Source organism: Syngnathus acus, chromosome 16 (assembly GCF_901709675.1).
Source record: "Syngnathus acus chromosome 16, fSynAcu1.2, whole genome shotgun sequence".
NCBI lineage: Eukaryota > Metazoa > Chordata > Actinopteri > Syngnathiformes > Syngnathidae > Syngnathus > Syngnathus acus.
The window spans coordinates 6,569,874-6,586,117 of record NC_051101.1 but is presented as its reverse complement, the minus strand read 5'-3'; the positions used below and the strand labels follow the sequence as shown (position 1 = coordinate 6,586,117).

Below are 16,244 nucleotides of genomic sequence, written 5' to 3'. Positions count from 1 at the left end.
TCATGACGATGGGAGAGGGAAGCAGCTCAAAACAAGTCCAGCTGCTTTTCATGGTATCCTCACTAGTGCTTTTAAGGAGGTTTAGACCTTTCGTAGTATGTCTTGTTCCCAGGTACAAGAACGAGATGACATGAGTAGGAGCATTGACAAAAGAGCCAATGTACGCAAGCAAGCACATGCAAACACAGACCCAGCCACTGTAACTTGGATTCTTTTGTTTAATCCAGTGGAAGTGAGGCAGATGGTCAAAAGGAAGGATGCAACTGGAGGGCAGATAGGTGCAATTTGCTGTGCAATGTAGCTTATCATTTCCATCTGACTTACACTAGGAATTTTCCGGAGATGGAATAAAAAAAGCATGCATTGCAGCTGTTCATTCAGCATACCAGTAAGTTACTGTGCACCCCCTCTTCCTGTTTTTTTTTCTCCAAATTTCATGTAGCTCATCTTGCTTCTGTCCTCTTGTAGTCAACCAGATCTGTTACTTTTCCACCAGGCCCCAGCCTAATCAACCCCACCCAGGCTGCAATCACATAAAGTTGGCTCTCATCATGGGCTGTGCCTGGCTCTGTGTTCTCTGCCATACCAGTCCCCAAGTGTTTCTCCGCTATATAGTTGTGTATTTCTGTTAAGCTATCACAATTTTGGGATTGTTTTGTTGTTGTTTTTTTATAGTACATTATAGTGTTTCCTGTAATGCCCTTGAACTTTACAGTTGTGTGTCAAACATTGAGAAAAGAGTAAAACACAATGAACACACACAGGCGCTGCTGTTGGTCAGATCTCACTCATAGTATGTCGACTTGCTGACTTCACACAGATCCGTACCTGGCCTACCTCTTAAATGTGCATATCTATTGGACTGTATAATTATATAAAGAGAGGGATTTTTTTTTTTTTTCGAAGGGTGAGTGTTGGGCAGGTAATAGAGACGGGTGCTCTGAAGAATTCATTAAAGGTTTTTCTGTGTGGCACCTTTCTGTATAAATAATCCATGTTACAAAATGGATGAATAAATGCAGCCTATAAATGTGTGGCTTATATGAAAGAGCCCTCAATAGTGCAGGTATTTGAGTAGTTGCTATGGGTAGAAAGCCTAAAAAAGGAGCGGGCATCAGTTCTGTAGATCAAAAATTACTGCTGGTCGTTAAAAAAAACAGTCCTTAATATGAACAGGCTGGGAGGAATCATACACAGGCCCTCTCTGATGTCAGCTTTGATTAGCACTACTGAAACTGTGACAACGGTGCATACACATCTACGTTTATGCACAACGGCAGTGGTGCTCGGATAAAATGTGCTTATTAAGCAGGTTACCTTGCATTTTTGGCAAGGTCAAGCGTAACATTGTCCCTTTGAACCTGCTGCGTGTGTGCGCAACAACCACAAAGTTTGTTTTCATCTCCGCCCTCCTTTGAGTCTCGGGCTGACATTTTCTGCTTGACTTTTGACAGCAGAGCAGCTGTGTCAGACACAGGTGGCGATGTGTCCAATTACACGCTTCCTGTATGGGTAGAGGATGTTTGTGCAAGGATGTGTTTGTGTGACCAAAAATGCTTAAAGGGTATCTGTAGAATCCCAAAGTCACAAAAGAGCCTCATGCATATATAAGGCCAGTGATACATGCCTAGGATGCCATCTGAACCAAATTAGACCGGTTCTAGATGGTTCGGAGGTGCACAAGCTTGTATACAGTAACTGACAGAAATTCTTAAAAGCCGTACTTTGACGGGAACCAGGGACGTAGAAGAGTAATGGTTCCAATTTGTTCTAGCTAATCTATCACCTCCTGCCTCTCATTGGAGAGAAGGCTGAGCTCTCGTTTCCAAGTGGTAGCAGTTACATCTTTGGACTTGCCGAATGACCTGCTATGAGACTGGAACTGTTTAGGGAAGATGACACAAGGCAGAAAAGACAATGTTTGAGGGTGTGCCACTCTGTCAATGACTAAAGAGCGAGGGGAAAAAAAAAGACTGACCTACTTTAAGGCAATCGCAGATAAACATTGGGGAGTTAAAAATCCAAATTGTATATTAGTTATGTTAATTGCAGTTTGTGATGCCTCTGCTTACACACCATCCAGTTGAACATGAATCAAGACCTTGAGAGGGTCGGTTGGATGGGTCATTTGAAAGAAAGGCAAGCTCAAATTGCAAGCAGATTGCTTCAAACATACAGCAAAAAATAGCCTCAAACTGGTATGTGCCCCGATGACATCTCATTTAAATAAATCACATATCTGAAGCAGTGTCAAAGCAGATGATACACCTGCAGTGCACACCCTGGGGAAAAAACATTAGGGGGGCTTACACAAGAAACCAATTAAATTGTGGATGGTTAGAAAAAATCCAGAAGACAATTTCGGCATACATCACTCTTTCGATTTCTTTCTACTTGGTTGTTACACATGGACAAAATTGCAGTTACAATACATCTGAACGGCATTAGTAATAAAAAATAAAAACTAACTCATGCAAATCAAGCATGATATTTTTTTTATTTTATTTAACAAAGCGGCCCAATAACATGAATATGCCTCCTTCAATGTTAGATAGTAGGTCCTGTGTTCTTTGTACACAAAGCACAAGCAAATTTGCTTCATCTTCATTAGGAGCCGATTGTCCCCAATAATGACGGCCCAAATAAATAACAATAAATAAATAAATAAAAGTGTAGGAAGAAGTGTGCAACTTTGAAGGGTGCCCTAGGTGAAGGGAAACCAGTAGCATGTGTAGTCAATTCCAGATCTTTGCAACCTACGTAGGTTGACCTGTGATGTGTGTGGGAGGCAGGGACAACCTCACACTAAGCTTGTTCATGATGGCCTCTTCCCTTTACTTCCACGACTGAGACAATACTGTACACTAGTAATTTATCAAGTCATCTTTAGATTTAAGTTAGCATTCGGGTGGGACAATTTCATTACTGGTGTTTACTGTGTGATTTCCCCCCCCCCCAAGGGTTCTCTTAAACGAGTGTCTGTTTCTATTTGAGCATCCGCCGGGAGTTGATAAGCCTCGTATCTGACTGTCAACTGGAATAATCCCCATCAATCAATATACAGAATAGGATGGAGCCTATATAAAATGGACTGCTGCTGGTTTGCTCTGTCAATCAGTAATTTAATGGTTGAACTATTATTTGTATCAAACTTGAATACCTGTTGTGAGCCACTGCTTTTTATAGTTTTCTAACAAGCCTTTAATTTGATAAACCAAATTTATACTTCATCTCTCACACAAACACACTCTATGGTGAATTCTGAACAAGAGGAACTGCTATCCCTCAAAAAAGTACCAAACAAATCATGCGGGTGATTTGCTGTGGCCACCGCATATTATTCACATATTTAGAATTTCTGAACAAACAAAATCAAGGAGAGTTTTAATAAAACCGATAAAACAGTCTTCATTTTATCTTGACCTGCTTTTGTTGCCTCCAGCGCCTCCAGATTTACGGTACATTTCTACCTTCCTCCCCCTTGTCTGTCCAAATCACATTAGGTTGTAAAAGTGTTGGATTTGTGAGATCAACAGATTACACAAGAATCCAGAGGATTTGCAGCGTAGCCTGCCCAGTAGGAGACTCAGCGGTATAACTCCAGAACTATTACACGTTACTATGTTTCGTGATGTACACTAAAATAAAACAAAGATAAAGAATTCTGAGGCTAAAATTTTAAAATTATGACTTTGATATTGAAAGTCAAGGTTCACTCTTTTTTTTTTTTTACTTCTGGTGTCCTCTGAAAGAAGCAGATGGGTAGTTGGAAATCTGTGTGTGGCTGCATTGTGTATTTTCTGTGGTGTACAGAGCAGCATTGTGTGGCTCTGAACGATCCTTGGTGGACGGATATGCTGAGGGCTTTCCGTGGACAGCAGGAAGGGATGTGTGTGGCTGAGGGGGCAAAATTCATCAATAACAACTACAGTCCGGGCGGTCTACTGGGATCAGGGAGCTAAACTATGAAGGATTTCCTGCGCCTACACACACTGTTCATGGATTGATGAAGTCCCAAAAGGGATGAGGAAGTTCCACTTACTCATCCATTCAAAAGCCCACGCACACAGTTGTTTATTACAGATCAATTTGGATAAAACGTAAGACAAACCCATGGGTTTCAATATTTAGCTTCAGGCCCGAGCCTTGTGAAAAGCAAACACGCGGTACACACAATGAAATCCCAAGGAGCGTTCACGTTAGATTAAAAAAAATCATCTTAAATTTAATCTCTTAAAAAAAAGCCGTGTCAAAAGTGGATGCAACCTACCAGGTCCATTGAGGAAGTCTTTAATCTGAAGGCACAGCAGAGGTGGAGGGATGCCTGTTTCACTGTCCACCTCGCCTGCTGCTGTCTGGAGCCAGCACACATTGTAATCCAAAGACTCTGGCAAAGTCTTTCCTTGGTCTGAACAGGACGACATGAATGGAAATATTAAAAAGCAAGGAAACAACATCAAAAGCAAATTATTTTAGGGGTAAAACATTATACGCCAAGCAACATTGCAAGCGTTGTTTGGCTCTCTCATACCTAGGCACTTGTAGTCGGAAGCCACTCCTTTTAAGGCGACATCAAACACAGAGAACTCCATTCTCTGCTTACGATGGTGGCAGCTGAGAAGAGCAGAAGGTTGGATCACCTGCAGGTAGAGCAGCGGTTCCAGCACCTGGTCAGCAGGCCCTCTTCTTCCGGGCTGCCTTACAACTGTCACCCCGAGCGCTTGGCGAGCTGAGGAGCGGCTGGGGGTTGACAGGGAGTTTAGGGAGAGCAGACTGCCTCTCAGCATCGGGGAGACAGGCTGGGGGACATTGCTGTTGAGGATGTCTTCAGCCGTTAGGTCTGTCAGAGTAACCTGGGCAGCGGAGTCTGGAGATACCAAGGTCGAGGCTGGAGGTGGCTCAGGCAGAATCTCGGGCTGATTGAGAGCACTCTTACCGACCTGAAAAAGGTGTCACCAGATTGCTACATTTATTTGATAATTTACTAAAACATTAAGAAAATACCGTGACTATTTTCACAGGCCCACACATAATTTAACAAATTTCTTACTGTGCATTAGTGGTGTCAGATTAAATATTTTCCCCATTCAACAAATACAGGCATTATTAATATGCGTAAAATTCCCAGTTATCATTTTACTGCAATCCTGGCATGCTGCATTGATATCTATTCTTTCTGCATTATGATTATCAAATTAATCCATTATTTGTTAATTGCTGAATTGTTTAGATTGTGTTTTAATTTAAGATTGTCCAGATGGTCGGAATTTCTTCTCTACAAAATATATTTAAATAGTTTCTGTAGTCCTCCATGAAATGGGACTGATTACTCTTGTGTTGAATCAAAATAAAACATTTGCTTTGAATTTGGAAAACAATGGCAAAGTTCTTGCCAATTTTCTTACATGTTACGAAACAAACAATCATTATTTACTCGTGCATTCTCTACACAGTCGATTCGAAAAAAGTAATGTTTTTCAATGATGATTTGAAAATTAAAACACATTTTTAACCCCATTAATCAATAAAATAATCAACAGATTAATCAATAATGAAAAAGAAACGTGAGCCCTAATTTGAGTAAGTTTCATTATTTGTTTACATAACAAATGCTTACTTATGTTAAACACAGGCACACACACGAACGCACACACACACGTATAGACAGACGGGATATGACCACAGACACCAGAAGGAGCTTCCAAGTCACAGTTGTTGTGTTTACCTTTTCAATGGGCTCTTTCCTATCCTGTGTGCTGTCTAACGAAGTGGGGACCTGTGGGGGATTCGAACATTCATAGGCCATGACAGACAGCCTACTAGCAGTAAGAAAGATGTCGAATGGAATAAAGTTGAGGTTTTTGGTAATGGTGGACTTCTGGGAGGGCCTGGCTATGCAGTGGTGACTGGTCCCACTTTGCTGCTCAATCTGGACAATTCGGATGCGAGCGCTGTCGCTACCGAAGCCACTGTCCTGCCCGTTCCCACTGTGACGAGAAGAGGAGTCGATGCCTGTCAAGGAGCCTCGACTGCTCTGCTTCTGCTCATGTTTGCGCATCTGCACACAAGCACAAAGAAAACAAAGGCCACATTTGATTCTCAAGTTACTACTGCTTGTGTTGCACTTATATTATTGGATTTGCAACCACTTGGAACACCAACATGCCATTGCCTGATTAGATAAGATCAATAGTGTGGTGATGGATGTATCATGGTTACTTTAACATCCGCAGACAGCTAAAAAAAAAAAACCATAGGAAAAGATGACAATGATTGACATCAAGGTGTAGAAAACTTTACAAATACAAACACCAAAACACTTGAAAAAACTGGCATAAATGGTTGGCATAAATGAAAGGAAGAACAAAGATGGAAGCATTTTCATCTTTGCAGAGCGTTATTGTGTTCTGATCCTTTACGAGGCATAAACCAAATAGCTGACTTGATTAAAACCATGGACCAATTGACCAATGAAAAAGAGCATCGTATAGCCACAGAAACATTAAAGGCATGCTGTGGGATCTTTTTTGTGGTCTCCAACATCATTGAGTAACTTTGAAATATTGAAGATATCTTTTACGAAGGGCTTCACTCTATTAAAATCCAATTGTTTTTTGCAGTGGCTGTGGTATCGGGCATAAAGCAACCCAAATTGTATGCTTGGCTCCAGATGTTGAGAGTTCCAACCATACTGGCTATAAAAGATTTCATAGCCAGAAGATACGGTTCGAGGCCAGACTGCAGGGATCCGAACGATAATGAACAAATGGACATGTTTAAATGACAAAACATGGCTCTTAAAGAACCAAAATGACAAGCAAGCAATTATTTGTGTATTACTTAAATTGATGATTGAAATAAAAAAACTAAATGAAATATAAACTCCCGTTAATAGTTCAGTTTTTTTTATAAAGGCCTGCATAACTAAAGGTTAGTGGCCAACTACCACACCGTGTTTTCAGATCACATCAGTACACGTGTTTGTATTCAGTTATCCACTGCTATTTTTACATTTACATTATTTTGGAAAGGAGTGCTTCCAATGAATGCAAGGTGCAGAGCATCCAATTGTACCCTCATCTGATCAACTTGCACATGGTTGCTATTACAGCCTGTACGCTCAGCTGCCCCCCTTGCACTCTACATCACTCCCTCCCGCCCACTCCATGGGAATTTTAAATGTATATTATTGCCGTGGCAGAGATAGTGTTTCAAGACCTCTGAGCAAATAGTAAACCCACTGGCAGCACATTAGACAGAATACTTGACTTATTAGATATTTCCTAAACTAAACAGTGTCATCAAAGGCTAAGAACAAGAGCCATATAAAACGCCGCGGCACGCCTGCCTGTTCTGTTCTTTTAGGCCCGGCTTTCACAGGATAGGCCCTGTCAGATCCCTTTTTTTTTTCCCCCAAGGCTGATTGTAGACAGGATGTGCATGTGCACTTCTATTTCTGTAGAAAAGTAAGGTTTTGCTAAAAAATGAAGAGTATGGGCTGATTTCCAAGAATGTTTTGCTAAGCAGGTAAGACTTTTGTGGAGGTAAAGAGGAGAAAACAACCACAGTTTAAATGTCTGCTTAATGAGTACCCTTTGTTGGAAGGGACAACCAAGTGTAGCAGCTGGGAAAGAGCATGAGTTTGGGGGGAAAAAAAGCAAAACACTCCTTTTACTCCCCCGTCTCTCTTCATGAGCTTAGGCTGTACACATGCATTTACAATTATGGCAAATACCCAATCGTCTCTATAACCACCACCGCAAAAGAGTGCCCCCTAAGCAAATTCTTGATCTATATTTAGATGTGCTTACAAGTGGAATATGGGATAATGGGGAACACAATTGCGGGGTAGAGGGGGGGAAAAAAAAACAATGAGAAAATACAGTTGCTTAAACTGGAGTTTGAATCAAAGCGTGCACAATTAGCACATTCACAAACCGAGGATTTAATATAAATTTTACTATAATGAAAACAAGTAGAGCGCACAGCTGGATTTCTCACAGAATTTCTGGACTTGGTTATACACCTTTATGATTACACACAGACAAGGGGAGCAGGTATTAACAACGTATGGCTCTGAAGGCTGTAGATTTAAGCGTTACGCCAATTTATTCACTGACAGAAGGCAATAAATTTCAAATACAAACATGCACTGCAGCTACATGCCTGCTCCCATCTGAAATCCCCCTTTCCAGCCATTACTTTCGATTACATTATATAATAGCTGCACTGAAACACAGTTTCCACGTCCCAGTGTAATCTTTCTCTGGAACTGTGAGTTGATCGTGAACGTGAATGTGCGATGACACACACACGCAACCCACAACATCCATTGGCCAATCATGATGTCATGCTTCTCACAGTCTCTCGGCATAACGTCCTGGAAAATGGAGGATAATCCCCAAAGTGTGAAACCATGAGTCTCCCAGGTGCCAATCATATCAGTGCGCATCTGTGTGACCCCAATTTCTGTCAGTGTAACTCAGAACAGCTTGGCTAGAACAAGGCTAATAAGCGGAAGCAAATGTCACATCATCCAAATGCCACCCGTTTACAGTGTTGGCTTGCTAGTCCAATATGACAACAGACGGTTTACATCTGAATAGCACATATGAACTTGAGTGTTTCCAGATGAATCAAAAGTAGGTTGCAATTCAGGTTGAGCCATCACGGAATAAGAAATTCTGGAGGTTTTCACTTGTTGGAAAGTCCATATGGTCTCAAATGAATACGGTAAATTTAGCATAAGTGACATACTGTAGGTGAATGTTATTTCACATGGGTCTATTTAGAAGCCATATATCCATAGTGAAGTCCAACTTCTTTTATTGAAAGAGAGTGGATTCATTGGTTAAATGATTATGTTCAAGGGGGACAAGCAACAAACATGCAAGGGGGAAAGAAGTAAAACAAAAACGGGATAATAAGTCTTGTAATAGCTTAATGGTACGATACATATTTTCTCCAATATGTGAATGATGAAAATGTCAAAGGTTTTTAGATTGGAAATGACAACAACCTATGGTAACTGCACACAGATAAAGGTTGAGTCGAACTGCTAAAAGAAAAGAAAATACAGTATGGTTAGTTATAACTTTTTCCAATCCAAAAACATGAAGATTACATTCACTTTCGATGATAACATGCAAGACTGAGTGGAGGTGGTCTGGAATGTCGTGCTACCTTTCAATATTTATTGTTGAATTAATGTTTGGCAGAGGTTTCTCATGTTCTCCAGTGACTACAGCAACATTCTCAATAAAATCATAGGAAATCATATTACTAAATCTTTGTGACGGCACAATACAGTTGAGCTACTTGCTTGCAGGACGTCTGCATGAGAATCAACTTCTGTATCTTGACTACATCTGCCCTTACAAGTTCACCCCCCTGTTGCGCTACTTGCCATTGTTTACCAGAACCATAAAGCCGATAGCAGGCCTCTGTTCTTTTGTGCCCAAGGTAGAAAACACTCAAATAGGTCAAAAAATAATAACAATAATACTTTACTAAATGCCAAAAAGACTTTCATTCAACCTTTCATTTTCTTGTGCTAAACAGTGGGTGGAAGACATTTATAATGTGAAGTCACCTCACTCTGTATGCATTCATGGCAGCCACTAAGCAAAGAAAGGCATCAAAGGCAGCCATTTCATACATTCAACGTTGTTTCACTAACAAATGCAACCTGCAATGCACTTAAAGTGAACCACAACAAAGTAGCAATAGAAGGTCATGACTTTGGAGCTTGGAAATAGATGTTGAGTGCTCCAGTGTGACTGTCAACTGTACTTTAAACATGGCATACTCCAAAGCTCAGGGCGCCAAGAGGGGCCATTTTAACAAGCTCCCTGCGCTCTGTAATGCTGGTGGGTGGTTTTACTCCTTGGGGTTTAATGACAAATCTTTTAGGAAAATCAGGGACAACATCATATTATATGTACTTTACATTGACATTTTGCAGGGTAACACCATCTTATCTGTTCAGGAAGGATTGGATATGTAATAATATGCAGGGTGCGGGGAGGGGTGGGGGTGGGGTGCACGGGACATACTTAAGGAAAAGAAAAATCTTAATGACAGTACAATTTATGCATCTGGACATTCCAAATGCATTGGGTCAGGTGGAGCACTTTTCAAGAGGAAGCAAAGCCAAGACTGGAAAGAAAATACTTTGGAGCTCAACAAAAATGAGTATACAAACTTGAACCATAATCAGAGTTTTGATGTTGATTAAAAACCTGTGGTTCAATTGTTATAATTAACTTTAATTACTAGGTATTTTCTCATTTTGCTACATTGCAATATTACATTTATTTGTATTTGCCCATATGGAAAAATACTTCTATATTTGGGGGATTATTATGGGTATGGTATCAAAATTAGAAATACTGATTCTCAAAAGAGACCCACGGTTTCTTAAAAAAAAGTAATTGCTGCTCACTACACATTCAGGGATGTCTACTGGACACTGTCTTTAGTTCTGTACAAATAAATAAATAAAACAGAAAGGGAAATCAACAATGATTTTGATCAGTTTTCAAATGCCTTAAGGTTTGGGAAAGCCCTGGCTCAAACACAAAGATGCAGTGTTATAAAGGATGGATGATGAAAAGAAAAATTGGCAAAAGCGAGAGTTAATGCAGTCCAAATGGAGAACGACAAGCTACTTAACAAAAAACTGGTTCTTAGGACACATGGCAGCCACAGCCTTGGTTTTGTAATTGTTTAAACTTCAAAAACAGCTTCTCTCCTGTGCCTTTGTGCAGCCTTAGTTTACTTATAAATATGCTGTTACAAATAGAGCCCAGATTTCTGTTGCTCAACAAAACTGAGCTACATGCAGAGTAATGACATTTAGCAGCCTAAAGCAGGTTGACTGAGTGCGACTCTCAAACTTCCTAACTCACTCCACTCTTGATCTTGAGCAATCAAGAATGATTTAAAAGCTCTGACAGACACCACCCTGAGAGCACAGATGATTTATTGCTTCAGCATCCCCGTCAGATGTACCAATATAAACCCAGGAGGTGATTTAGAATAAGGTCTAGCCAACAGCTTATTTCAGAATAGTCCTTATCACCAACATATTTTCACTCTGTATAAGCTGATAAAACAGCAATCCAAATAGAAACATATAATTGGGAGATAAGTTATCAAGCTAAAGATAGTGGGAGAATTTTGCTGTCACGGAATAAAATAGATTAAAAGCATTTATAAGATGATACCAACTATGTAGATTTATGCATCCCTAGATGTAAAAAAAACAACAACAATCACATGCAACTAAAACAGAACTAAAAAATTAAGTCAATTTGCAACAAAAAACACTACAATAACAGCTCACACAAAGCTTGTCAAACACAATGAATTGTGGGGAAAGATTGCAATTCACAGAATGAAGTCAACATGTTTCTCTTCAATGGCACTAGGACACAATGACTTTACTTCAAAGCAAAGAATCATCCTCATCTGCTTCCTTTCTCATTCAACGAGGGAACCACTAGCAGCTACCCATTCATTCATTTTAAGATGGATGATAGACTGCTTGAACTCATTAGGGTTACGGGTGAGCTATACGGCCTATTTCAGCAGAGAGACCATGTATACACATTACAGTGAGCCCGTAACCATGATTCAAACCACGACACTCAAAGGAAGACGTGCAGATGCCTACTAATAGCTGATAGGATTTTGTCATCTAACTCTCACAACATTGGACATCGTCCTATAAAACAATGTGTAATAGTAAAAAAAAAAAAAAGTACATTTTAAGGCATAGTGACTCATTGTAATTCTTTTCTCAAGTTTACATTTAAGGGTGAAAACAAAGAGAGGCAATGAAACAGAAAGGACACATTCTTAGGTTACAATATTGGCTCATAGGAGAAGTCATTGAAGATTTAGTAATGCTTTTAACTTAACATCGTTAGCTTTGGCATCAAGATTTCAACAAACAAACAATAAAAGATACTTCACCATGCATTGTCTTCAGTATGAGTTTGCGGTTGACAAAAGAAAAGACTTGAGAGACTTCAAAAACAGGAGAGATGCTTTTCATTAGTTCATGAAGGGTTCTTCTGAAATTCCCGTAAGTGCTGCAAGATAACATTGTGTTCCTCAGAAGGGAAAACAGCAGTGGCATGAGGCGGGATGGGGACGATTCAAATAAGCCAGTGTGGCTTACGGTAGCAAAGATGTGTGGTCTGATGATGACGGACTCTTAGAAGACACCTATTAATAGTTTAAAATGTGGTATGAATATTAAAAAACAAAAATTGAGTCCAGGAATCCTGTTTATGTCTCAAAATGACGAGAAAGGAAAAAAAAGTACTCACTGATTAATTACTGTCTGAATATGTTCCTAGGACTGGGGGAGAAAACATGTGATGTACTCTGTGTTAAGTTCACAAAGGGCAGTTGTGTAAGACCCCCACCATTCCCTCATCAACAATAGCGGGGTGTTTTTGTTCTATGGGGGATAGATGTACCACAAAGATTAGAAAAATAGAAAAAAAAAAAAAGAACATTCTGATTTTATTGCATTCTGGCTGAACTGATAGAGATAGTTCAAGATGAGAGGAAAGTATCTTTCATAATCACTGTTTTTTAAGGAAGGGTTTGACGCTAAAACCAAACATATTCAGCTGGCAAAACAAGCAATGAAAACCTTAATCACATGCAAGCATAGCAGTGGCATGTCTCAGCACAAAAAGCTGAAAAATCAAATCACACATCAGTTTTAATGAGAGAAGCTACAGAACAACAACACAGAAGGGGACCAAGTGGCGCTTATTTCTCAGCATGTTGACTATGGTGACGCATTTTATTCGAGAGGAAAGTGGACGTGGCAGGCAAATGAAAACGGAAGTACGTATAATACTCCATGCTGAGCAGGAGGCCCTGTGTGTTGGTTGATTTTGGTCTTTTCTAGCCTCAAATGTTCCAATGCTGAGGCGATGACAAAATGTGAACATTGGCGTGGCATGCTTGGCACCCTGTTGTTTTTTCTACTGAAGTCCATCACCGTATGTGTACACGTCTCTGCAGGATAGCCCTGCTTTTATTGGTCACTCGAGTCTCGGCCTCCCTCTCTACTGCAGGCAGAGGGCATTCCTCACTCCCTTCACCTGAGTTGACACCCGATCTCACAGTAGACCACAGGGGGCCCGTTGCCTCTCTGAAAAGATGCTGTCTGCTCAAACAGAATTCCAACCCTGATGATTTAATCTGGAGTTTTCACGCCAATTTCGCCAAAACCGATTGAAGAACGAGCAAATTCAGCTGCTACTGATCTCAAATAGATTGAGTTTCCAAGGGGCCAATTTAAGTGTGCTTTGAGAAGTCGGACGGTTAGGGTGGAGGGAACTGAAAAGGCAAGGTGAGTTGTTATGACTGGCTGTCAATTAGCAGTTGATTCAAACAGGGGGGTCAGTAAGAGATGGGGAAAAGGGGTGAAAAAAAGCTATAGTTTCATAACAAAAGAAGGGCAGCGAGATGGACACTGGCTAAGAAACGGTGTTGAAGAAAAGATGAGTCAACGGTGTTTCCTAAACAGATGCAAGACTGCCAAAATGGAAAAGGAGATGGCTGTAGAGGGATGGTTATTTATTATCGTACTCAGCGGCAACAGGGCAAATGAGAACAGAGTTAAGCAGGGTGGGAAAAGGTGGGAGCGGAAAAGCAATCTCGCCCTCAGAGAGTGTTAATGGCCAAGTTGATTGGTTAAGAGTAGACCTCCGAGGAAGGCCACATTTACAGAAAATACTTTGGAAAAAGAAAGAAATCAAAGCAAACATCAGCTTTTCTTCTTCTCGCTGCCATGTCCGTTTTTTTCTACTTCTGCTGCATTCTCCATCCATTCGTGCTCAGGCTTCCACCGGTCTGTTCCCGACCTCACTCGTTATTTGTCTTGGCCATAAAACGCTGCTGTGACACATCACTGTCTTGGAAAGTTTCGAGTGAGACATTCTACCTCTCAAAGACAATAATGAAACACTCATCACAAGGAGGAGCACTTCTGGAGACAGCTCACTTGAAACTTTACTGTAGACAAAAAAAGGATCCAGATTCAGGTCCAAATCTTATGTGCTCCTGATATTTAGCCGACACTGACAAAAATGATCAACTGATACAAAAGGAGAAGATCAAGTGAGCTTCCAAGCTTTGGACAGTAACATTTCCAAGCAGTCCATTAAAAGGCAAAGACTAGACAACAACATTTAACTAAAAGTGACACCTTAGAAGTTTGACATACTCGTATAATGGCCACCTTCGAAATACGCACACAAGAAAGAAACATCAGAGAACTGCTGGCCGCTTCAAAGTGTTCTCCGAACCCACTGACAAACCAAAGCAGCTACCAACCAACGTGTTTCATGTCTTCTGTAAATCCACGTCTCGCCGCAGTTCGTGTTGGCTGGCAATGTACTCTGCTTTATAATTAGGTGCTGTAATAGTGAAGCTCTGCGTGAGTGCAGTCAATGTGCCTACTTGAGCAAAAGAAGTATGAACTTATAAGTTATGAACAAGTGAAGGATTTAGAATTTAGAGGTTCTTTTGTAGAGTACCCTTTTCTCTCAGCCGTGGTGTGCGCGCTTCTATACGTGCACTTGTGTGAGTGCTGAAGGAAGTCTAAAGCCCCGTTTCCCATGCGTGTAATCATCCCAGGATGAGGTGGAGGATGAAGCCGTGTGGGACTTCCCCTGCACCAGAGGGTATTTTCCTCTTCCACTGTGGTACAAGCACATGGCTGACCTCGTCCGCATCCGTGTGTGAGCAAAGAGTCATAGAGACACGAGCTGCTCTTGATCGGGCTAACCGTTTGACGGAGAAAATAGCTGGGCAACTTTTGGGAAACGTGAGAGAACGATCGTGGTAATGACAAATTATATATGAGCCGCACACGGTTGCCAAACAAGAATGATTTGTCGATGGACAGGTGATGGATAAAAGTCAAAATCAAATGAAAAGCTGTACACTCAGCAGACGTTTCACACAATCAAATTACCTCGACAGAAATGTTCTGGAAAAGAGTTGAATGTTGAGACAAGCATTCACACTTTTGAATACTTAAGTTATTTTTTTATGTTAATACCCGATTTAAAAAACAAAACATAATCACCAAAAAGATTAACATATCAAAGCAAAACCACCGTGATTGATCATCAAACTGCCAAATCAAGTAATCATTATTATCTTTGAAAGATGATTGCATAATATTGTATTCTGTGACAACATTGTGCAGGTGTGACAAAAAAGTGAGATAAGAAGCAAACGGAAATTTGTCCTGGACTCTAAATGTGAGCAAAGCAGAGCTGAGTACAATCAAAGTGTCAAAAATGATAAATAAATCGATAATAAAAATAAATTACAGCTATTTTAAATACAAAATAATTGTTTCATTTAAAATGACCCCAATTAAGACATTTGCAAACAACTGCTTTAACTTTGGATAAACATAACCAAAGCAGTAACTGAATCAGTTCAAAGGGTTAAATAAGAATAGCAAGTAGTACTCCTAACATCAATCCTCCTATTTGATATTGATTAATGGAAAAAATGGTTCAAAAACAATAATGGGGTAACACGTTTTGTCATCCATCCATCTATTGATTGATTGATCCATCCATTTTCTGAACAGCTGGTTTTGAGCCTGTCTCATTTGATTTAATTTGATCAGATTATTGAATTAATCGATAGACTAATCGATTGGCAGTGACAGCGCTACATTACAGTACCACTGTCCCTCAGGTAGCAATCTGCACACTGTGATAATGTTAGCATGCAGAGAGTATGGGGACCATGTGTATGTATGTATGTGCATGCGTGTGCGAGTGAGGACAGACTCTTGTGTGTTATGACACTGCCGCCCAAGTCCAAGCTCTTCTGTTATCTATTCAGAACTGCTTGACTGAATCATCTCCTGCTGCTGAAAGCTGCCTGAACCAAGCCCAGCTTCACTTCATCATGATTAACGTAAACCATCTTATGGAGCAGGTCCACCAGGAAGCGAGTGTGGAAAAGTAACCCATGCAAAAAGTTATGAATTCATCCAGGAACACTGCAACACCCCAGACATAAAAGTCAGGACATTTTAGCACTCTAGCAAGAAAAACAAGAACATTACCGATGCATTTATTGTGTGAGTAAATTGGATGTGTCTATATTTGACTTCAATCAATCTGCATGTAGTCTAATTATGATTTAAGTGGCGAGGGGTGAACAGCGGAAACTGTGGATGA

General features: G+C 40.4%; 1 protein-coding gene across 2 annotated transcripts in view; it reads right to left on the bottom strand.

The window, feature by feature from the left end:
• The window catches only part of LOC119136390 (vacuolar protein sorting-associated protein 13B-like), a 211,690-nt gene that overhangs the window by 61,026 nt on the left and 134,420 nt on the right, over positions 1-16,244 (bottom strand). For both annotated transcript variants that reach the window (XM_037274793.1, XM_037274792.1), the window contains exons 35-37: positions 5,726-6,058; positions 4,532-4,940; positions 4,271-4,408 (exon numbers count right to left, since the gene is read on the bottom strand). In XM_037274793.1, the coding sequence (XP_037130688.1) occupies positions 4,271-4,408; positions 4,532-4,940; positions 5,726-6,058 (880 nt within the window). The remainder of the gene's footprint in view (positions 1-4,270; positions 4,409-4,531; positions 4,941-5,725; positions 6,059-16,244) is intronic.